The following is a 26,509-nucleotide window of genomic DNA, read 5'->3' as shown; positions in this document are numbered from 1 at the left end:
ATGTTCTACATAAACTGTGAATTTTAACGTCACATCAATCTGCACACACACACACACCTACACACCCCCACACCCACCCACCACCTACTATGTCACCCGCTACTCCAGCATCCGGACGTGGCTTGTTCACAAGGAGGCGGCGACGGCTGCGGGTGTATTTGCATGCATGCGTTGACGTAGCGGCACCGAGTTGTTGACAGTTCGAAGTGTGACGCGCGACTGATGAACAGCTGACGAACATGGCCTAAGGTTGAGCGTCTTATTTTGAACGTCCGTTACAGTGGTCGGCGCGAAAGCGCCATACCCTTCCGACCAATCACAGCGCCGGATTCAAAGCGGTTCCGCATGCGCAACACGTAGACCGTTACTGCTGCTTCCACCATCACCACCGCTGCAGACACGTGCTTACATAAAATTTAACACTAATCACAAACATAGGAATGTGCTAAATTATTCTAATGCAATTCTCTCTCTCTCTCTCTCTCTCTCTCTCTCTCTCTCTCTCTCTCTCTCTCTCTCTCTCTCTCTCTCTCTCTCTGCGTGTGTGTACGTAAACTTTCACTAATATATCACGTAAACATTCATTCAGCATTAAGACATTGTTTATATGATACCTGAATATAAAATATCTAGGTGTGTGTGTGTGTGTGTGTGTGTGTGTGTGTTAAATATGTCCCACGATCGACAGTAGCGTCACGCAACACACACACACACACACACTATATTCTAACGTTGTATTATTAAAAATAAAGTAGTAAATTTACACCCAGGAATTAAATATAAATGATGAACACCAAGTTAGCAATAACTAATTATTATTTGTTAAGCAAAAAGGAAAAAACGATTTGTCTCTTAACACCCCCCCCCCCTCCTCCCACACATCTAATGTAAACGTGATATATATATAACACGTATCATTGTAACAGAAGAAAAATTTATAGTTTATACTGTTTTTTTTTTTTTAATCTAATAAGAAATAAAAACCTCGAGTTTATTTAAATGATTGTATGAAAAGCACATTTATATATAATAGAATTATCTTACAAATTTATCTGCAATAAATGGTAGCCAAAATAAATTATTTCTTTAAATTTTATAGATCGGAAAAATAATTAGAGGTATAAATACATACCAGGCCGGATTCAAAGCGACCGCACAAGCGCATCATGTATACCGTTACTGCTGCCATCACCATTAAGTAAGTATAGATGTACCTTGAGGATGATCCTGATCGTCGTGACTGTTGCACCAAGAGGTGTCACCAGCTACTCCAGCACCCGGACGTTGGTCGTGCACCAGGAGGTGACGGTCGCGGCTGCATGTGCGCTCGCGTGCGTGCGTTGACGTAGCAACACCGAGTTGTTGACAGCGAAGTGTGACGCGTGACTGAAGAACAGCTGACGAACATGACCATAAGGTTGAGCTGGCGGCTGCGACACTAGCGCTCCTAGCGACCACCAGTAGAATTAGTAACGCAGTACCAGCTGTGTATGTGTGTGTACAGACTGACACCCTTCCGACCAATCGCAACGTGAGATTCAAAGTGGTCCGACCAAGCGCAACACAGATACAAGGCCTTCGTATCCCCTCCTACATTGCCTACGCATCCGGTCGACCTCGAACATGTTTGAACAGGAAAACCTCCATATACAAACACGACTAGTTTGACCTTGACGTCACACACGCGCGCGCGCACGCACACACTCGTCACAATTAATAGGAACAAATCCGTTTAAAGTGCCACATCCAAACCGACGTTGAAGCCACGTGTCAGTTTACGAGTAACCTTGAACAGTGTTAATCGTGTAACTCTAAGAAACGACCATGCATCCTCAGCACTTTTAATATCGTATGTAACCGGAAACGTTTGATTTAGTTACAGGTACTTAAATATTGGAAAGCAGAATTCAGTCCCATTGACAAAAGACATTAGTATGACCGCTAATCTTAACACTTTTAACCACTAATCTTGTATTAACAACTATAGTACGATAGATAAACAAGTATAAAATTCTTTAACCGCAAATACCTTTACTGTTCACAAATAAAACTACTAACAATTTATGAATGAAATTTAGTGCATTATCTCTTTCACTTATATTCTAACAGTAACTCATCGAACCTCTTCGAACCGATCGTTAATCAGATCAGCTGGTACAGAAACCATCCTATCCTAAAGGTTACTCGGACCAAAACCCGAATATAATTAAAATATTTAAAATATAATTAATTATATCTTTCAGATAGCTAGTTACCTCTTATTAAAACACAAATATTACTCACAATAATCCCACACAAAGTAACAAATCTATTTTAAAAATTACTTAAATACGATTTATTCACTGATTTAAAAAATTTTAAATAACTTAATAATTTTAAATAACTTAAATTTTATTTAACTGATTTAAAAAAAAAAAGTTATTCAATACATAAAACTTAATAGTTGAACCATCCCATTGCCAATTTATCAACAAAAAAAACGTTTTCAGATAAAATAATTTTTAATCTGAAAGTTATATGTTATTTTACATAACAGTTAACTTTAACAACCGCTGAAAAACGGGGATAATGTAATTTTTTTTGGAAATTAATTCTTTTCTACATTTTTTTGCAATACCAAAATGAATTTTACAGTGACTTAAAATTATGTTTCCTTTTAAAATTTTGTTCTGTTTGGCTGTGAATAAAAAGTACGTTTTCTTAAACTTTTATTTGTTTTCAGTTGTCTTTACTAGCAGTTTAACAATTTAACTATGTACATTTATCCAAAACCCAAAAAAGTTTATTTTTTACTTATTTTCTATTTTTAAAATGATTTTCTCAGTAACTATTGAAAATAAATCAATTTTATTCATTTTTTTTTCAATTTGTTCAGTCAAAAACTTAAAATTTTCCTCCTCAATTTGTATTCCAAAATTTGAATAGTCTTATTTTACCGTACAGCAAAAGTCAGGGCAGAATTGTTCGCTGGCTGTAACCAAAAACAAAGCATCTTTGGACCATTTATATGAATGTTCTTCCTTATTTTCACCGTTACAACATATCCTGGAATTATTTTTTTCATACTCAATACAGAACTGTTACTGACATAGCATATTGAAAATTAAAAGAAATTGGTATTAATGATGTTTCAGTTACCTAAGAAAGTCAGCAGCTGAGTACACAATGTAATTATAATACCTAAAAAAGTAGAATGGAATAGAAGAATAAAAACAGGCAAGCAAATAAGTAACTAATGAAAAAATAGAACATAATTATGTAACCTTTTATAAAATATTACTTTTATTTCAATCACAGCTTTTAGTTTAATAACATTTTTGTATATAGGTTTCACTCTGGATAAAGAGTCCAACACTCTGGGAATTATCTGTCAAGATATAACAGTAGTTTTGGCCTTTGATTCTAGAGAACTACTAATTCAATGGCAGGTTAAGGTTGCCAGCAACTTAGGTGATGGTCAGTATTTTTTATACTTTTATTCTTACGAAACAAAATTTCATTAATTATAATAATTAAAATTGTACGATTAATTGCTAAAACATTAAACCACGATAAGGTTTAAATACCAGAAAGTGTGGAATCCCACTCTAGAGATGAACTTTTCTTATCTATGAATGCAGTGGAGATCATGCCAAACAAGATAAGCTTACTTTTTCTAATGTATTCTTCAGATAGTAGCTTCAGTTCACAAATTCACATGTAGTTATTAAGAACCAATCGTTGCAACTTAATAATAAATTTGCGCTTTATTATTATTTTTTTTTTTTTTTGAGGTTTTTAGGGGCATCGATTACTTTAGTCATTATCTCCATCCCACTTCAAAAAAAAATAATAAAAAAGGGTTCAGAAATTCACATTCTCATACAACTTTCGAATCCTTATGTCTGGCGCTTAGGCTTTCCTTTTGGCCATCCTTTCTTGCACTGTTTTTCCATTCTTCTAACGGCCTCAACCTCTGATGACAGCGTATCTGAGGCCTCAGACATGGCATCGTCTTCCTCTCTTTCCGATGCCAGTGACGTTCTCCGGCTGACATCAGGAGACGAAAACTTCATTAGTGCACTTAGCATCGTTGCTATTGAATCTAAACTCGCAAGCGATGCATTTTCGGCGGCTGACGAACTGGATTCGATCTCTATAGGTGTGCTAAGACAGGCTGAAATAGACGCTTTCACCAAAGCTGTTCTCTGTGCTTTTGGAGGCTCTATAGGTACAGTTTTAATATCGTCTGTGTCTGGTGCTTTCTCGATAATGACTTGCACCTCAATTTTGGTTGACTCAGATTTTTTCTGTACTCTTGTCACAGTTTCCTTAGCCTTCCGACTCGTCGACGGAGTGATCTTTTTGTCTTTGCCAGATAAATCAAGATTGTTAACTACTACTTCAGTTGGTGGTGTTATGATCGCAGGTTTTGCTATTTTTTTATGCTGCGCTGGCATGTCTCTTATATTAACGACGTCAGTCCGAGATTGAGCCTTCTCATGTTTAACTGATTCTGCCCGATGAGTCGACTCAATCTTTCAATCAATGATTCTTTCAATCATTGCCGCAAGACTTGGTGCCATCGTATTAAGCAACTGCTCCACGTTAATTTTAGATGTGGAAGGGGCAGCAACTGCTTCTGCATAAGTGGTCGATGGTCGAGGTGTTCGTTGACTAACAATCTTCTTCGCTTCAGGATAACTGACTTTTTGAAGCGTTTTAACTTCCTGAATGGCGTTTCCGTTTTATATACTGGGCAGTTCCTTGATCGACAATTATGGTGCCCTTTACAATTAATGCAGATTGGAGGGTCTTTACATGAATCACCCTCATGTGTTTTCATTCCACATATGCATATTTCCTGCGCTTCGCATCTAGCTGCAGTGTGTCCGAAACGTTGACACTTAAAACATCTCATCGGCTGCGGAATAAATGCCCGTACATAGAGCCGATGAATGCCAGCTCGTACCTTTTCAGGAAGATTCGGCCTATTGAATGTCAATACATGCGAGGCCGAAGGAAGAATCTCACTATTTCTTCTCATAGTGAGTCTGCGACAATGTGTCACTCCCTGACTAGACATTTCCTGTACTATTTCCTCTTCTGTACAGTTTAGAAGAAGCAAACAACAACTCCTCTGGATATGTTAAAGGTGCTATGCGGTTGGACAGATACCGCAAATTCACCGATCTTCTTCAATGCCTGGACTTTCTGGCTTTGAATGTCGTTGATAGTTTCGACATGCAATCGATTAAAAGTCTTCGGGATTTCTTTAACAGGACCACCAGCACAATTTGCAATCTTTCTAGCAATTAAGAATGGGCTAACCTTTTGGAAGTTACCATTCTCCTTCGTTATGATCAAAAATCTTGGTTTGGGAACATTATTTCCAAACAAAGCTCTTCTTAAATCTTTACTGATTCTATCAGCATCTTTTCGAATCTTATCCGACTCCTTGCTTTTATTCCTCTTCGCTTGTGGCGAATCAGCGGTTTCTAAACGAGGGTGTTTACGTGCACCCTCTGCCACGTTAGATTGTTCAAGAATATTCATGAAAATTTATCCCTTCTGTAGCAAGGCTAGCCGCCGGGGTACACTCCCACTCCAGGGCTACTAACCTTGGAGGTCCGATCCGGTACTCCGGTGGAACCGGCATATGTCCTGGCAGAGAGCGGATGCGCAATCTCTGCACTGACTCCAGGCTCATACTCACCGAAGCTTTCAGAGCTCCCATGCACCGACATACATGGGCACCATTGCTACATGCTGGCCATCGCAGGGGGCATGTGGACAACGGAAGGGTCTCCGTTTCACCTGCAATAACATTGACCCTGGCCGCCACATCGCCAGCTCTAAATATGGTATATGTCCACTTCCTAATCGTTTAATTGTTCGTATCCTGCAGATGGCCGAAAAATCCAATCCATCTGTTGACCTGAAGATGGAGAAAATTACTGGTTTTAGATTAAAAATTAAAACTATAAAAATATACAATGATTTAAATTACTATAAATAACTCAATAAATTTGTTAATATAGTTTTATATTGTTCAATACAACATAAAATGAGATTAATGCTGTCAGAAAAATTACAAGTTTTCATTTAAAATACTAGGTGCTAAAAAAATTAGTTGAATGAAGATAATAACTGTACACAGTGAAATAAATTTAATAAATAAATAAATTAATAGAGTATCCATCTGTCAAAAAAGAACTGCCTACCAAAATGTCTCAGGTAATAGAAATCATATATTAAGAGATCTTTATTTTATATCCTAGGGTATTAATGGTTTTTTCTTCTTTTTTTTATTACTTAAATCATTAACTTTCTTTACTTTATGTTAATTCTTTATTTATTTTCTTGAGTTACATTATTCATAAAATACAATATAGCATTGAAAACATTCCATTTGGAATGGATTTGATGACTGATTTGATTATTAATTAATTAGCAATGGATTCTGAAAATTTAGTCTCTTACAAGCAGCAATATTAAATATCAAAAGTAAACTTACTTGTATTATGTGTGTAATGTTATGTTTCAACATCTCTATAAATGAAGAGAATTATGTAAATAATTTTTTTAAAATTGATTGATTTTTGAAGTAAATTTAGTAAATGAAATATTTATTCAATTTTTATTGAAAATCAAATGTAAACAGATCTCACAGCCATCATAATGATCTATTTGTTCTGTGTAATTGTAGATCAACAGGTACTGGTTCAAGTAGCATCAGCACCAGCTCGTTCCAAAATAAGTCCTGGGCCAGCCCATCTTCACATCAGAGAATATAAATTCTGTCTAACCTCAGGAGTGCCTCCTCGACTTTTGGGCTTTTGGGAAATTAGTCAGCTCAGGTAACTTACCATATTTACACATTGAATTCATAAATGAAATCTAAGAGAAGTATAAATTTTCCCCTTTTATTATTTACTAAATTTGTTATATATTAATAATTTATTTTAGTAGATTACCATGTAGTATTGCATTAAAAACGAGAAACATAAAATGATGGCTATAAAAATACTGATTTAAAAACTAAAATAAAACAAAATGTGAGGATTATCTGGTAGAAAAATTTACAAATTCTGAATCAGTATTGATAGATGGGTCATAAATGTTTTTGGTGTATGTGTGTGCGACAGCGCATATCACTTCATGAACTAAAATTGTGCGATGAATTTGTACAGAGTTAGGCTAATCACTGGTTCTTTTTTTCTCAAAATGATCCTTTTTTAAGTAAATTTATTCCTCAACTCTACCAACATATTATTACAGATTATTTGTCACTGTATGTGTTTAATGATTGTAATTTACACAGAATGTTTTGAATATAAAATTACTACACTCTATGTAACTGCTGAATTAATACAAATATAATTAAAGCGTTTAAATCATGACAAAATTTTTATTTATTCAAAATAGATTAAAATAAAATTGGCGTTTAATTCAACAAGGTTATATGTGATAACCAAATAACTGTAGCAGCCAAACATTAAGACAAAACGGTATGATTGAACTAAAAAATAAGAATAATCCCATGAAAGTTTATTAGGGAAATTGTGAAATGAGGTTTTTCACCATTCCTTTCTTCAGTTAGCCAAATAAACTATTATGTATCAGCACCTTGTCCTCTATAGGGACTCACTGTGTACTGAATATAAATACTTTCAGGAGTTCTGACCACTTTCTTTTATCACTCAGTACTTTGTTCAGATCACAGTCTAAGAATAGACAGTGTAAATTAAAATCATCCTCTCCTTTCTGTTATGAAACAATATATCATATCATCATTAATTTAAGTGGTTTTTGTTATCTGCTTTTAATGAATAAAGGAAATAAATAGCTGTAATAAAGTAAAAAGGATGCATTTCAAAAGTATACAAGGATTATAACAGTAACTAAAAAAATTAATTAGAACTAAAAAAACAAATTATTTTCCAAATCTCATAACTCTTCAGTGAAAATGAACAACATTGTTTTTTTTAACATTGCTGGAAAAAAAATTAGCTTATCAATAAACTAGTAAAAATAGACTTTTAATGAATATATTTTTAAACAGTATTTAAAAAGGTTTTTAATTACTGTTATTTTTAAATACTAGTTGAATCTCAGAAAGTGAAAAAACACAATTTTTGTCTCTGTCATTGCACACCTTACAGCAACAGATAGGCCCCTAATATACTTACCAACCCCTTTTAATAAAACATTTTAAATTTTTTCTGCTCAGTTCATTATTTATCCTTCTATTTACAAATAAATTAATAATTAATATTTTCAGGAGTTCTGACCACTTTCTTTTGTAACTCACACAGTTAGTAGAGTTATATGCAATTCTGTCATTGGTAAATTTTAGTATTAAAGAATTAACCATTACATATAATTAAAATTTCAGAAAATATGGAGTTGTAAATGGGAGATTCTGCTTTGAAGGAGGTTCTCAGTGTGGAAAAAGTGAAGGACTATATGTTCTTATCACAAATCAGGGTAATGATATAACACAAGCTTTACAGCTTGCTGCTGAAGGCAAACCCATCTGTCAAAAAAGAACTGTCTCCCGAAATGTTTCAGGTAATACAAAATAAATATTAGTAGTTTTTATTTTACATATATATAAACACTGGCTCCTATGGTATTAATGATTTTGTTTTTTTATTATTTTAGTAATCAACTTTAGATTATAGTATCATAAACTTAATAAAATAAAAAATTCATATTTATCATGCTGTGAAACTCTTAATCTCCATTAAAAAGTACTAAAAATATATTACAAAAACATACCTAGATTACAAATTTCACCTAATTGTATAGAATTGAGGACTTGTATAGATTGATACTAAGGTACATCACTAGCGCTGAATGTGTTAAGTACCAGTCATTGATAAAAGAATAATATTATATAAAAAACTTAGGAAACTGAATTTTTCCTTAAAATCTTAGAAGCGTACAGTTTGCCCACTCAAAAAAATAGATTACATTTCTAAAAATCAGTGAAAACAGATTGCCTTTAAAAGTCAATCTTTCATTTGAGAAAGTAAAACAATGCATATGAATACATGGAATTCATTCATCAAAGAACATGACAAAGCTCAGTAACTCTTAAAAATTATTAAATATTAAAAAAAAAATACATTAAATCAAATACATAATCAGTTTTAGAAGGGATCCATTAAACATTTAATCATTTTAAAGTATTTTTTTTTAAATTGATTTACTGATGAATGAAAACTTTTTATTAATGAATGAAAACATAATCACAAAATTCACATCATAATGACCTTTTTTTATGAATGTAAACTTTATGATGGATAAGTATTAACAGTTCAGTTAAAAGTATAATCAGTAGAACAAAATAACATTTATACACACTAAATATCTAATTAGTGTGTTTTATCACAATTTTCGTAAAAATAGATTTTAATTCTATTTCTGTTATTGAATTCATTCTCTGCTAGATTTGTATACCCTTCAAAGAATCTAACACAAAATTTCATAAAATTGTTAAACTATGCTAAACAATGAAATTGTACGCTAGTGAAAATTCTCCTGTATTACTATAAATATAAACTGAATTTCTATTTCCTAACATGGAAATCATAAAAAAATAATGCATTCTAAAAAAAAAAATGTTGAAATAATTAAATATAAAATTAATTGATAAGAAAAATTATTCTCATTAAGTAACAGTTATTAGATGCACTGTAAATAAAATAAATACCGTTTTACTGATTGCCAGTGTACAACTTAATACAATAATTCAAAAGATTTCACAAAAAATATATATAATAAAAAATTAATAATATATAAAAAAATTTGCAGTCAAAGTTTATTTTAAAATATTGTTTGTGATTCACCGAAGTGTTCATTCTAAGAAGTATGTTCTTGAAATTCTCATTTTCAAAATTGCAAGAACGACATCCTCACTTCTGTCTTAATAGAAAATGATACTTTTTAAATATGCCATAAGCGATTTAATTTCTGGTCTGTAGGTTTTTGATTTTTTAATCGTATGTTTTGAGGTCGAAGTCACTCATCGATCAGTCGCAGTTCAGATTTATGTTACTAACCACTCATTATATTCCCTTTCTTTTGTTGCATTTTAAAGGTTCACATACGACTACATTATTTGCGACTGAAACGTCATCGGATATCAATAATTATAAGTTCGATATTAAGTCTTTGACTCTATTTTTAATTTTTCCGTTGTACGACTGCGGAACGCATGGAAAGCATGTAAACCTCTTTTTCAATAACGCTCCGGGACTTCTTCCCCACACTACGTTTAGACAGACTTTCATTAGTCCTCCGTCATCCAAACTTTTTCCTGCACTCGAAATATAATCCCTGGCGGCAACATTTCTTTAAGAAGATTTTTTTTCTTTTTAAAATAACGTATGGCGACTATTTATGACCATCTGGTGTGATGGAAGTGCTTCCGTATCTCACAGTTATCTGCATATTTAAAAAGTACTGATTTAGTTTCCTTTTTATCCAATGTTACTTTTAATGGCACGTTAAAAAATATAAGTTATTAACAGGTTAAATAATACGGCGTTATTTAACTGACAAACAGGAAATTATTAGTTTTTTATAGACCTAAATTTATTTAATGTCTTGGATCTTCTTTCATAGTTACCCACAAACTTCTAATTAATTGCAGTAAAAATGCCAACTTTGAAAAAATTACAATAATTTATCAAATTTTACTCAAAGAAAACGAGTTCTAATGAATAAAAAAAGCTATACCTTAATAACTGTATATTTTCTATATAAATTTAAGGGGAGCAACGATTCATTTATTATTTTTTTACGTATTTTTAAGTTTCCTTTAGGAATTCTCTCCCGCAATTAAATCTAATGTAATCGTTCACACAGTATCCAATTTTAAACTACAACAATAAAACTAAAAGTATGCAAACTTTTTTCCAATTCTTTGTTTAAAACACAAAGAGCGTAATGTACTTTCGAATTGGATACCACGTGAGAATCTCATCAACTTTAATTGAGCAGGATGAAGAAATGAGCGGAGGCCTATGCCAAATGTCTACGAAAAAAAAACACCCGAAAGAACAAAATAGCGCATAAATTAATAATAACTAATACAAATGTTTTTAGTGTAATTATTGCAATACAAAATAGTGGATACAGGTTCGTTTCAACTTCAAATTAAAGGTATGCGGCAGCTAACTCCATGTTTCTGCCCAGCAAATGTACATAATACCTCATGTAACATTGAATATTGTTATCAATGAAACATATTATACCCGATGACATATTTAATTTAGACTACCGTTTAAATTAAGAGGAGTTGAATTACTAATTGTTCAGAAAACAGTTTAATACTATGTCTACATAAATCTGAATTTCTACATGTTTGTTATGTTGATAATGTTCGTTAGCGAAACACTCAGTAACTAGCCAGTCGGAATGATTCTTTAATCATTGTACCGCTGTACATAACACATTAATTGAACTGAACCTTGTGAAATTTTTGTAGGCGTGAATTTATACAAATAATTCTATATTAGATGAGCAGTAAGGTTTAAACTCAGAGAGAGTGTTGTATTTCACAGCTTAATTTTGACATTGGAATATTTAAGCCGTTGAATAAATCAGGTTCTCTAGAAAATTATATGGTTCCCAGAAATAGAATTTGGAAAATATAGTTAATTTTATTTGTATTTCATCAATCAAAAAACGAGTAAACTGTTTTCAGGATATCCTAGATTCCACAATTTCTGTTGAAAGGTGAAGATGTAAGTTTTTTACGAATTCAACATATCAAAAAATAAAATTATATTTATTTTCTAGAAGATTTATTTTTCAACAAATAAACTCTTTTTAAGTGTAATGTTAAAATAAAACCTTTTTCCAAATCATAGGTCTAAGTTTATTAAGAAAACAAGATAATTGTTTGACAATGAGTTCTAAATCAAGAGCATGTTGCTTTTTTGTAGTAAGTTATGTGTTGTTATATTTAGAATCACCAATAAATTCATTTACAGATAGGAGGATGGTTCTCGCAATTAGATGTAAAAGGTAGGGTAGACGTTTGCCTGTCCTTACAGCTGTCCTACAGTCTGCTGGTATACAATTGAGAACACTTTTTCCGGTGGCTGAATCGGGTCTATCGGAGCTGGTTGAATGCGATGCAGGTCGATTCACACAACATGAAGTCACCTTGGCGGTATCTAGACTCAGGAACAAAAAGAGTCCGGGTCCAGAGTGTATTCCTGCTGGGATCCTCAAGGGACCTATGATGAAAGCCCCTTGGGAAATGACAGATGTGGCAAGTTATTGCTTGCAGAACAGGACCTTCCCTAATTGTTGGAGGGAGTCGCGCACTGTGTTCTTGCCCAAGAAGACTGCTAATGCAGAAGTGGTTGGTTACCGCCCGTTGAGCCTCATAAACAATATGGGGAAAGTGGCTGAGAGATTGATCGCAGAAAGGTTACTGCTTGAGTTAGAGACAGGCGGGGGTATTCATAACAACCAGTATGGGTTCAGGCGTGGCAAATCGACGCTTCAGGCGATTGAAAAGATAACTAGCTGGGCCATAACAGTCAAGGCTGGAACATGGCGCACCAGGAAGATTCCTTTACTGGTTATGCTCGACATTAGAAATGCTTTTGGGACCGTCCAGTGGGACTCCATCATGGCGGCATTAGTCAGAAGGCGAATAAGCCCTTACATTAGGAGACAGATCTCCGAATACCTGTCTGAAAGATGGACTACGGTTAGCACGCTTGATGGTGACATACGATACCAAGTTCATGGTGGTGTCCCCCAGGGATCAGTACTGGGACCACTACTTTGGTTACTGGTCATTGATGATGTATTACGACACAGCTACCTGAAGAGACGGAAATAGTGGCCTATGCTGATGATTTAGCGATACTCACCTCTGCGAGATCAGAAGATGTCCTCGAACAAAGGAGCAATGATACTCTAGAGATCGTAAGTAACTGGCTAACCGACAAAGGATTAACACTTTCAGTAGATAAAAGTCAATATATTATGTTGGCGGGAAGGAGACGGCTGCGAGATCTTGAACTTAAGATAGGGGAACAAAGGCTTGAACGTGTGAATCAGGCTAAATATCTGGGAGTGATAATTGATAAAACCTTGAGCTTTAGTGCTCATATAGTATATAGATGCGAGAGAGTCGAAGGATTACTACAAGCCCTCATAAGGATATTAGCTGGCCGAGATGCCCCAAGATCATCTAAACGTAGGTTTTTAGTCTTCGCATGCACCTCGGCTTTATTGTATGCTGCACCTGTTTGGTATAGAGCCATATTCACGCAAAGGAATGCTAAACGATTGAGGAGTCTACATAGACAGGCTCTAGTTGGGGTGATGTTCGGATACCGCACAATATCTTATGAGACGGCGTGCGTTCTGGCGTCCACAAAACCCATAGAACTCCAGGTCTTGGAACGCTGGCTTCGCTTTCAGGGCATGGAACGGGGTGATGCTTCTGAAGTGGTTATACAGGCATGGCAGCGTAGATGGAGTCAACATGAGGGGGCTATCTGGACAAAAAGGTTGATTTCAGACATTAGCCAATGGGTCAAACGAAAGCATGGCGAGGTCAGCTACTATCTCTCTCAGATGTTCTCTGGACATGGAAATTTCGAGCAATATTTATTCCGCTTTGGCAAAAGAAGTTCTCCACGTTGTCGATACTGTGAACGCGAAGACACAGCTGAGCATACAATATTTGAATGCGATAAATGGACAACACTTAGATTTCGCGCGGGAATACAGAATCTCACACCCGAGGAACTAATCAGTTTCATATTGAGTTCTAGACAAAATTGGAATAATTTTGAAAAATTCTCCTTTTTAGTTTTAAAAGAGAAAAATGATACTGAAAGACGTATGGGGTACTAATAAAGACTGAAGTAATTGTAGAACTAGGACATTCATGAGTATTGTCTCTTTATGAAACTTACGACCGCGAGTAGGCGTTACGAGATCGGACTGGGAATGTAAAGACCGAGACCCGGCTTCGTAGTTGGTAGTTGGGAACGATATAGTCGGGCCTGGCCTACCTTCTACGGGGTTAAAGGCAGGCAACACCAAAAGACCGAGACCCGGTTCCCGGAGCTGGGGCTGGGGACGGCATAGTCGGACTCGGTTCCTGCCCTGGGATTTGAGGCAGTCAATGTAAAGAAAACAAAAAGAAAAGATCCGACCGGGGGGGCTGACCTACCGTGCCGGACATACAGTCGGTGGGTGGGGAGGCCTCCTTTGAGTAAAAGGACACTTCCTTGGGCTGGGTATACTTAATTGGATAACTGGCCCGAGGGAGTAGGGGAAAAAAAAAAAAGATGTAAAAGGTAGCTTGAATTTTCTTTTGCTAATTTTAATTTTTAAAGATCCAGTTCTCATCTGTCATAATTTATTTACATTAAATAAATCTTAAATTTAATTTATTTTCATATTATCCTTTGTTTCATTTAAACTGAACAAAAAGCACTAATAGTGTTTTTCATGCCCATTTTTAATTTCAATTTGCACCAGCTAGCATGTTAACTTATTACCTCAATTTTTATCTGATTTTTTTTTGCACGAGATTATGACTGAAGGGTAAAACTGGTTTAAAGAAATTCACAGAATGAATTTATTTTAACCAGATATTACAGTTTACAAGACTGAAACTTTAGTTATGTTTATTATGCTTCACTTCATTTAAATAATTACTAATAAGCTGCTGCCTTTCAGTGAAAAATAGATTTGTAGTATTTAGTTGTTAATGGTAAACTACAGAACTGATGATAATAAACTAAGTCTGCTTCCATTTTTATGCAACTTTTTAAATTTATATTACAGGTTGAACTTCAGCAAAAATCGAAATGCATAAAATAAAATTTAAAACATATTTTATTTTAATGTTTTCTTTTTCATAGCAAGCAGACAGTGAGGTTTTCAAACTCAAAACCTTTTGATCAGTTAATTCACCACGGAAGCTTTGAAAAGGAATATAGAAATGGAGTATTGTACTGTATGAAAAATGCTGTGCTTGATTGTCATTTAAACTAGGGACTTCTGCATAAAAGGCTGAGAAGCTACAACTGCACCAGGGAGATTGGCTTTGAACAGAAACAATGTTTTTCAACATTGTATAAGTGTGTTATTGTGATAAAATAAAATACTTATTAGAAGATTTTATAAATCCTGAAGACTTGCGAATAAACTGAAGACAAAATCTTCACTATCAACTAAAAAAATAAAAGTTCAATGAAAAGTGCTCAGGTAGACCATCTTGTAAATAAAGAAACATATACAGACCAAAATCTAAATAGAGTTACATAGCTATGCACATCTACGTATCTATCTTTACAAAATATTTAAAATAGAATATCTAACAACCTATGTATATATTCCAGTAAGTATTCTTCATAGAAAAATTATTTCATTCATCAAATGAAAGTAAAGCAAATTTGCTAAGCAATAAAAAAAATGATGTCATCTGTAGGATGGAAGAAGCCCCTTTAACTTCAACTGAGTGGTTCAAGAAGCAAAACTTCTTAATGGTCTTAATCAAGTAATATGTTTAGCATTAATTTAGTAAAGAAAAAACTTAAACAAGGAAGTAGTATAGCATTTTTTACATCAGATATATGGCTGTATTGACAAAGTGTACTGTGAAACAGATTTACAACAAATTATGTAAAGCAATGAATTATTTTCATGGTGATTATTAAATTAATGAGAAATATACAAATTATGAAACAAAGAAATACCTGTTAAGATTACAAATTGATTATTATTTATTTCAATTATTATAACACTGGATTCAAACACAAAAATGTTCATACATTTTATTACAGTATTTAAAATTTCCTAAAATCATTTAAATTAAATATGTCTTTAGTAAAATAAGAGATTCTGACTGACTACTAAAAATAAGATAATTATGATATAGTAATTGTAATAAATAAAGACGTTTTGAATAAATTTTAGAAAACATCTATGAAAAAAATTTAGCAATAATAATAATAAATAGTAATAAATATAATAAATGTCATAAATAAATAGTAATAGTTTATGTAATAAACACGAATCCTAAACTCCCATAAGAAACGCATGACCTACACACCTCAGGAGTACCCATCTGAGCATGTCACCATGTAAGTACATTGAATTCATGAACTAGGGATGAAGCTGCCTTCAGATCATAAATCTATATCATTGCAATAAGTCAGTGCAGTAACTATAAACTTTAGAAGAAGCTACAGGTAGATTAATTTCTGGCAGATTAATTTTTGGTAGATTAAATAGAATTATATTGATGTAAACAAAATCTTCTCTTAATTTTAATAGGTGTCTTCCTATTAGCATATCAGATTACAGAGGATTAAGAAACTGAAAGATATAGAAAAATTTTTAATTAAGTTATGTAAACTTATCTTAACAAATCACTGGTAAATATTAAATAATATCACCATTATTGAACTTTCAAACAAGATAATATGAAAAAATGTAATGAAAGTTGATTATTTGAAAAAACTAGTTGATGAATCTATTCTTATGGAATTCCTGCTTTGTTTTAGCTATTATATTGCTATTTCTAGTTTACTCATTGTACATGAGTAGAAATGGAGACTAATACTTTAGCTTAAATGCTAGTGTATTCTTTTAGTAACCCATTTCAACAACAATTATAATAAAAATAAACTATTGTTTATTAATGAATAATCTATTGCTAAAGGGTGATAAAATTTGCTTGTTTGTAGCAGGATACATTTATCTACTAGGTGAAGAGGGCTTTTAATGTTTACTTGATGTGTAATGTTCAAATAACCATAGAAAAATTAAAGTTTAATAAGGAAAACATTCACATTACACAGAATAATTACTGTTATTAGTTTCAGAGAGTCCAAGAAGATTAAGTCATTGGAGAAATGAATCTCATTTAGGAGGGATTGAATCAAATCTTCATCAAAGCTGTGCAGAGCTAACAACCCAGCCTGGACTTCACAGCTCTCATCATATACTTTATGGAAGTGATAATTTCCCTTGGCTCTCTTCTGAGACAAACCTTGAATCCTCTGAATTTGGTGATAGCATGTCTTTTGGTGACCAGTCTCAATGCAGTTATCAGGTTTGTTTTATTAAGATTCTCTCTTTAACCATATTTTTAATCACTTTATTTTGACAATAATAAGAAAAATATAAAAATCACTTTTGTTGATTAGTCTAAATAATTAATAAATAATTTTTATATAATCGTAATTGTCACCAAAATATTCCATGGAGATAACAGTAATAAAAATGAAAAAAATCTTTGTAGATGAGATAAACATTTTAAAATCAGATATTGAAATTCCTTGAATTGGTGATTTTACAAATTTTCATAGATTTTATCAAAAGATAAATATACCTTTACCAGTAACATCACCAAGAAACTTGAAATTATCAGTTAGATTACTAGCTGCGTAACTACAATTAAAAAGAATCTTAATACATAATTAGCATAAAAAGAGAGATATTGATTACCTTATCTTCGTTCTTCATTAGGATTATGTTTGCATAACTTATATTTAGCCAGTCAAATGGCTAACAGTAGAAGAACTGAGTAACTTGCAACACAATATGGGTTTGAATCTTGCTTTTTGTACTACCAGCTGTTATAAGTTTATGTAAATAAGTAAAGCTAGCAGTAACACATGAATAAACTCTAAAACATTACTTCAACTAACTGATTCTTAAAATAATTAGACTATTTTACACATTTATACATAAATTTACAACTTAGAGATTTACTGAAAATAGCTTTGTTAGGGATTATTAGGCAATTGAATACCACTACTCAAAAAATAATTTTATTTATTTCCTTTTTATTGATTTAATATTTATAAATATTAATTGCTATAGTCTCTAGCAATCAGTATATGACTGCTAGTGGCATGTAATTATCATTATTTTACATCTTTATTTTTAAAAAAGGGATTTCAAGTGTTGCAAAATCAACAGGCTGCTAGGTAATTCAGTTCATTTACTTATGCAAGATCACAATATAAGTTGAATTTTATTAAATTATTTTGTATAGTTAAATTATGTAAAATACCTCATACTCAAATAATATATCCTATATATTAAATACAATAAAGAACTAGTATGAAAATATTATAAGAAAGAATATGCAGAAATTTTTTTCTATTCATATATATATATAAATATAATAATAAATAATAATGTTGATATCAATAAATACAAGTTAATTATACAACATATCATACTAGAAAATCAAACTAAATTTTTTTTTTTTAATATCACAAAGCTTAGGAAGGATTATTAAATATTAATATGTTTATTTTTTTTATATCATTGAAAAAAGATTTGAATAAGAAATAATTTAACAGTTGATTTTATAATTTAATTAAAAACTCTAGTTTTCATGAAACCCAGCTATTTATAGTTTATTTTTTATTAATATTACGTGAAGAACAAAATATATCAGTTGTCAGAGAATTTTAACAAGAATAATTAATTAATATAAAGAATCTAATCTCAGTTCAACACAAAATAATTCAATTTAGATTTAAAAATTCCTAGTTAGCTCCATAAAATAAACTGTGAATATCCAGTTGCAATGTAATTAAAAAATTACATATTTAATAATCAAAAGTGCATCGGTTGTGTTCCTTTTAATTTCTTTTCTAAGCCCTGCCATCACATTCCTTACCCACAACAAGAACTGTAGGGACAATTTTAATTTCTCCATACTTAAACTTACAAAAAAGAGGCTGCAAAGGAGACATGCAAATATGACTTCTTAAGATTACCCTCAAGATTTTTTCAGTATTTTAATCAAAAGTACTAAGAATAAAAAAATAATTATATAAATTAAGTTTCTACTTACCAACAATTTAAAAAGTGTAAATCCTAGTTTTTTAGAGCTGTTAGTCCATCTTCAGGGATATTCTAAAAGATGTTAATTTAAATTCAAATCCATAATCGTTTTTAAATTAAACTGTCTTACAAAAAGTTTCTATCTTATAAGCATGACATTACTGTCTTATTGATGTCTTATGAATTTAAAAATGATTATTGATTTGAATTTAAATTAACATTTTTTAGAAAATCCCTGAAGATGGAGTAACAGCTCTGAAAGTATAGGATTTACACTTTTTAAATTGTTGGTAAGTGGAAACTTAATTTATACAATTGTATTAATATCAGTGATGCCAAATGCTTAGAATATTAAACTAAAGAAATAGTTCTTCATCCTACAATACCATAGGTGAATTATTGACTATGGCAAAGCAAAATTTGTAAATAATGTAAAGAATTGATACACTGTTAGTATACCAGAATATTATAGTAGTAATTATCAAATTTAGCAAATATTATACTACCAATTTAGTATCCTTCACAATGTAATTAATGCAACACTCACACTGAAGGTTTACATTAGTATATTTATATTCCCAAATACATTGTACTTCAGGTCACTTTAATTTTATTACCATTGCAAATCTTACCAGGCAACACTCTTCATAACTTTAAACACAAATCAAGAGGCAAAGTTTAATTTTAAAAAACTAATATAGGTTTATCTGCAGAAGATCTCATTTTTCCATTAATAATCAAATTACACAAATCAATCATAAAAATGTTTAACAACATTGCTCCTAACATCTTGTAATACTATATTTTATAACACTTAAGTTAGTGTTACCCATATGATTACCTATTTGTACTTGTTTTCTGTGATCACCAGTATCACAATTTCATTTGATCATTTCAAAAGTAATCAGGAATAAACAATATCTTTTAACATCCTTTTAAGTAGTATCTTGTCCAGTGTCAGTGCAATAAGGTACACACTACCAGTGACAGTAAGTACAATATCAGTGCAATAAAGAATAGACTTAATACCAATAGAATAAATTATGTTGAATTTTACTTGACTAATCCCACCTTCAATATTATGTCATTTTATCCAAATTTTAGAACTAAATTAAATTTAACTGGATTGATCATTTTCAAAATAAACATCTCTTCTATTAAGAAATATTTAACTAAGGTAAGATATTATGCAATTTAAACTATCAGTTATTCTGGTATTAAAAAAAAAAAAATTATATCAAGGATTTTTTATTTATCTTTTAAAATTGTAGTTTGGTGTTATTATTAATATATTTCAATGATTTCCTTACATAATAACATTCCAAAAATTTGAGTTATTACAATGTTCATTGTAATAACTGTTAATTGTTAAATATTGTGCATAACCTACATAATACTAACTATTAATTTGTCAGTGATAAAAAAAGTGTACTCTATAAAAGAATATTTTAAATTATGTATGTGAAAACTTTTTACAGTTATTTTTATTATTATAACTATTACCACTCTATTTCATCACAATTTATTGAAAATACATATCTAAACTAGCGGACCCGACAGACGTTGTCCTGACGCAGCATTATTTTGTAATAAATGCACACACATAAATATAAGTAACTTAATTAAGTTAAAATTAGCAGGAATGTGTTCTAAATTTCATTAAAATGACTATTAGTATGATATTATCAGTTTGTGATTGTTGTATTATTGTAATGGGTTTATTGATTAATTATGTGTAGTATGGTTAATATTTATTTTCACTAAATATTGAGATGTCCGATGAAAATTGAATTAAAAAATCGAGACGTCATAAAATTAATAATTAGTGTAATTAATAAAGTTTCATCCACATTACTACTAATTTTCACTTAACATCATTCTAAAAAAGTACCTCTAAATTTGCCATAATTACCTGCAAAATACATCAAAAAGATGTCAAGAAACTCAAAAAAGAAGACATTGTGTACTCTGAAAAGTTTAACTCGGTTTTACTTTAAAAAGATTGTATCGTTCAAGTTATGTTGTACAGCTGGGGGCGAGAGGTTAATATTTAGAGATAATATGAGTGAGTTTATCAAGCAAAGGATTGATAACATGAGTAGCAAGCAAGGAAATATTAGTAGAAAAAATGTCATGCAGTATCACTGAACAATGAGTGGTGTCTAAAATGTAATTTCCTGCATACCAATTCATTTGAAGTATAATTTAAAACAGCAATAAATTTCAAATCAATCATTTGCTGAGGCTGTAATCTCTAAAATTACTTTCATTATTTACAATATAAAATATCAGATATTAGTGACCACTCCTTAAAAGATCTCTTAAATTTAAAACAGAATATTATTTACTATCCTAAAAAAATAATTGCACTCTTTTTATGAAGTAAACACTTTTATTGAATAATAGCATTCATAAATTTCATGATTTGACTAGTCTGTAAAATAGTTTTTGTCTGAATAAGTATATTAAACTTGCATTAAAATGTTACACCAATTGTAACATATTTAAAATCTGTTTAATTAATAAAATTTTACAGGAGTGGCAAGAAAGAAATCAGGATTACTGTTCCAACTGCATGACAGAATCTTGCAGCTCATGGAACACTCCTCATAGAACTGGTACATGTAAGTATTTCCACAAAGAAAATTAATTACTGTAAATAAATATTGATAAACAATTCATTAACAGAGGTAGACTCAAAGAAAATTCTTATCAATTAAGGATTTTTAGAACCCCAGATTTTAGTTTTGGCTTGGAAAATTTTTTTCTCAAGCTAATATCATAGGCAGGATTTATTTTTTTTATTATTATTTTTATATTTTAACCATTTTCTTTGTTTTAATGTAATTAGTTGTTACATATAAAGTTGCTTTTAGGTCATTATTTATGCATATGTGAAAAAAATTTGAGAATGGGATAAAATTTAAAAAAAAAGTTAAATTTTCTTCTCCTTAAAATATAGTGCAATAAAAACCTACTAAACTACTTTTAAAAATTAAAAACATTTATATGAAATGCGGTACAGCTTGTAAAATTATCTTATAATCTTAAATTTATATTTTACATTAAAATTAAACCACTTTTTTAGGAATTATTGAACTATTGAGGAACTAATTCTTTTACATGTGTAGTAATGTAATAATTATATGTATCTAATTTAGCTGAGAAAGTCAAAGTACTGCACATATTGCCATTGTTACAATGATACAAAAATATAATTTATTTAAAAACACATTTTACAAATAATTCATGTAACAGTGCATGTAACTCCAATATACTTGCCAGATCCCCTAATAGCTTACATTCTAGTTGATTTCTTAAATTCTCATGTGTGAGTTTGATAGACAAGTTATATTTTAGCACTAACGTCTTTTTGATAAAGTTTTCTGATCACTACTTAGCTACTAGGTCCTAATTAAAGTAATGTTCTGGCCTGGTATCTACATACCTGGTATATCAAGCAGCATTGCAGGTTGCAGTTGTCTATGGATATCTATAGAATAAGTCAACAAAGATGCACTCCCAAATTATCAAATGAGTGATTCAAAATCACATAATGAATTAATTATAATATAATAATTAGTTGTTAATTTATATGTCTGCATTATTGCAATGAGTGATAAGGAACAAATAAAGATTATGTTGTGTGTGAGTTTTTTTGCATAAATTTGACTGACATACCTACAGTAGGTGCAAGTGATCATAATAATCATTAAAGTGAAAATTATTATTAGATATTTAATGATAAAAAACTAATATGTGTTTGGTATAACAATTTACTTCTCTTTAGCAGGTGAAAGCTGTAACCAGACTTTCAAGAATACTCATCAGGCTCAAGCAATACCAATTCAATTGGACTTGCAAGATCAGTTAGAATGGAAGAAGTTAGTAATCTTATAAGACTAAACTAACAAACCAGAACTAAATTTTACACACTAATTAAATCTATTTAAAAGAAGGAAAATAGATTTTCATAATGATATAATTACAACAAATTACATTTTATACAGTATATAATTTATTCAAATAAATTTTAAGACTAATTGCACTTTGTAAACCTAATAACTATAACATTTAATTAGAACAAACTGAACAAAGATCCTTTAACATATTCATCAATCTCAATCTCTATTTGACTAATAGTTTATTTTTTTCAGCAGGTGAAACACCCAATCAGATTTTTAAATATTTAATGTAAACAAATAACTCATACTAAGTATTTTCATTGAACATCTTTAAAATTGTACTTTTATTCTGTAGTGTTTTCATTTATACTTATTATATTTACATAACTACATTATTATTATTTTTTTTTTTATAGTGGTCATCGACTACTGTAGTGAAATTAAGACAAATTAAGACTTTCCCACTATCATTAAAATAAGCGACTTAGTCGAAAGACCAGTGTCTTGTCAAGTAGATCATCTGGAAAACAATTGTCATTAAACAATAAAACCCCAGAAGAAATATAAGATGGCAATTGTATATAGAGTCCTTGCAACTTAAAAAAAAAAAAACTGATTTGGACATCACATGACTTCCTTGTACACCTATTAAATTACATATACACATTTTTTTAAAATGAAAAGTACATAAATTTTTTTTTCATTAATAACTTCTGATACTTTTTCTTTTTCTTATTGTTATTATTGAATTATTATTTATCGTAAATTTTTTTACAACTAGAGGTTAATAATTATTAATAAATTAATATATTTAAATTAAAATAAAAATGAGATGAAGTCAGATTCAAATTGATTTGCCTTCCCTTTGTAAGGTCCAAATATTTCATTAATTAAATTCTATTTGGGTATAACTCTGGAATCAATGAAAATAAATACCACTTATGATATATCGTTGAAAAGCTTTCAATGAGGGCTTATTACTGCAGTTAAGAAAAAGTCCAAAATCCATTTTTTTTTTTTGATTTCAGGCTTTTTTAGACACTTTTGGTTCAGTTGATTGCAATCAAAAGGGGAGGTGCACAACTAGATGTTGCAACAGTCCCAAACCCAAAATTTCAACATCCTACAGCTATTCGTTTTTGAGTTATGTGAGATACATACATACAGACATCACACTGAACTTAGTCAAATGGACATTTCCATTGAAATCTAAAAAACGAAATTTTTCATGATAACAATATTTCCTTTACTTCATACAAGGAAGTAAAAAACCCCATATAATCCATTCCAAAAGAAATGTCACTAAAACAATCAAAAACAGATATAAAGGACCTGCAATTATTAAGAACACATTTCCTTAAAGAAATCTGTCATTAGCTTCAAAGAAACACAAAAGACAGATAAAACAGAACATCAATAAATCGTCATATTAACATGAAATGTAGTACATGTTAAAGTCGTAGTTGCTCTAACAGACCACTTTTTCTTAAAAACTTGATAATTTTCTTCTCTCTTTTACTATTATAAGATAAATTGATTGCCAAATTTCTGGTTAATTTTAGCCTCATTCTGAGGTTTCTGTATAATGCGCACACTTTTATTATATGTTTCACTGTGAGGTATGAGTCACAGCTTCCATATATTGGTTTCTGTTTTCCTGTCATGTAAGACAAAGTGAGTCTGGTACGACCAACTCAAAGCCTTGTAATGGCAACTTGTTCTGAAGCATTATTGCATTTCTTGTTTTAATGGAAAATGGGGTACTTTTAATGGAATTAATCTCCATTGTAAGTGTATCCCATTTCCTTATCCATTCCTTTCTTATGACCTGCAGACTACAGTTTTTAAAATCATCAAGTCCGACTAAAGTAATATAGACTTCCTTCTTGTTTGCCACTTGTTTGGCTGCTCTATCAGCTGTTTATTCTCTAGAATAAAAGCATGACCAGATGTTCATATGAAGATGCATTGTTTCCTATTGTTTTTGAGATTCCTTAATAATTGCTGTTAAGACATCTTGAACAAGTGCATTATGTGTGAATCTAATCCTTAATGCACTGATTTCACTTAAGGAATCAGATCAGCTAAGCACTCTCTCCTTGATTTAATGTAAAACAAAGCAAAGAGTTTGCTGAATAGCGTATAACTCTGCAGTAAACATACTAGCTCTTATAGATAGTTCCCAAAAGTGAGATTCGTCATATATGACTACAGAGCTTCTGACACTGATCTCGGTCTTTGACCCATCAGTGAATATATGGGTGTAGTTTTCATTTTCGGTTATCAATCATCGAAAAGCATTTTGAATATAAACATCTGATACTTGCTATTCTATCTTTTCTTTAAGTCGATCTGGCCCTCCACTGTTGGCATTAGCCACGGTTTCTCTTTTGGAAACTGAAAGGACTTCTGGTAAATTAATACAATAGTTCCCACATATTTCCAATCCTCTTACCCCAGCATGTCTGGAAAAGGTAGGTCTTTTCAGATACTGTTCAGCTAAACCATGATTATAAAAGTAAGTGAAGTTTATATGTCTTGGTAAAGCCAAGACATGAGCTGCGTATCTTAGTAATATAATTTCCCTTCTGTAATTCAGCAACATAGCTGCTAACTTCTGACAAAATATTGTCAATCGACTTTGCACGAAAGGCTTCTGTTGCAAGCCTGATTCCTGTATTATGGGCCACATTGAGTTTCTTTAAGTTTTTGGTAGAGCCATTATGCTATTGATCCATAATTTATTCTAGATTGGACTAATGCTTTCTAAAGTTTCAAAAATACTTCTTTATTATAAGCGCAATTCAAGTTTGACAACACTAATGCCATTTAGAGCTTTCTGACACACTGTTACTAGTTCTGTTATGTACGCCCTCCACTGAAAGGTATCCATCCAAAGTAAGACCTAAGAAACAAAATGTTTATATTGTCTTCTCTGTATTTGTATGATACTGTTATCCAGTGTTAAAATGGGCTTCTGTAAACTGATCTTTTCCTACTGAAATGCACACAAAATCTTTTCTCAGTTGAGAACCAGAATTGAATTCTTCTTCAGTAAAATCTTCATTAAAATTCAAATAGTTTTAGTATTTGTTAACTGACAACTCCATAGTGACTTGCAAACTTCTTAGCTTTGTCTAAAGGCGAGTCAAAAAGCTTTTCTCCATCCTTAATACAGATAACCAGGGTGATCCACTGGATATGAGTTTTACTTTATTCCGTACCTATGTAGAAGAAGTTTATTCTGTTATCGAGGAGACACACTTTTGCCAGGTGGTTCTTTATTTGGTTAAATTTATTCTTTTGGCATTAGCCCTCCATTTTTTAAATTTAGTTAAATTTTCTTATGTTAGACGTTTCTTTAAAATGTTAAAAACCCTTTTCTTCTTCTTGATAGTTTCACGCACATTATCTGACCTTCAAGCAGCAGGCAATCATTGCATCATCCCTGAAGTCTGAAGGACTGCCTTAATGCTGCAGCAGCGATGACATTTGTCACATGTTCAGCATCGTCGTTGTTGATATCTCCATTTAAGTTTTGAATATCTATATCCTCAATGAAACTAGTCCAGTGATCACTTCCATGTAAATCTTCAATAACTTTCCATTCTAATTTATGCACAATGGTGGCACTGGAAAAAGCTAAATCAATGCAGGATGAAGCACCATCCCTGGCATTAAAGAAGGTTCCTGTGCCAATATTTAATAATACTCGCATCTGACGCAGAGCTGTGCCCTGCAGCAATAGTTCGACGAGT

The 26,509-nt window shown here is 31.5% G+C and overlaps 1 protein-coding gene across 1 annotated transcript in view; it reads left to right on the top strand.

Moving 5' to 3' along the window:
- Positions 1–26,509, top strand: part of LOC142317791 (uncharacterized) — a 316,560-nt gene that overhangs the window by 252,488 nt on the left and 37,563 nt on the right. The window contains exons 4-9 of the mRNA XM_075354339.1: positions 3,328–3,456; positions 6,689–6,839; positions 8,378–8,553; positions 16,860–17,095; positions 21,383–21,470; positions 22,640–22,730. Coding sequence (XP_075210454.1) covers positions 3,328–3,456; positions 6,689–6,839; positions 8,378–8,553; positions 16,860–17,095; positions 21,383–21,470; positions 22,640–22,730 — 871 coding nt within the window. The remainder of the gene's footprint in view (positions 1–3,327; positions 3,457–6,688; positions 6,840–8,377; positions 8,554–16,859; positions 17,096–21,382; positions 21,471–22,639; positions 22,731–26,509) is intronic.

Source organism: Lycorma delicatula, chromosome 1 (genome assembly GCF_047948215.1).
Source record: "Lycorma delicatula isolate Av1 chromosome 1, ASM4794821v1, whole genome shotgun sequence".
NCBI lineage: Eukaryota > Metazoa > Arthropoda > Insecta > Hemiptera > Fulgoridae > Lycorma > Lycorma delicatula.
This window is presented reverse-complemented; position numbering and strand designations above follow the sequence as displayed.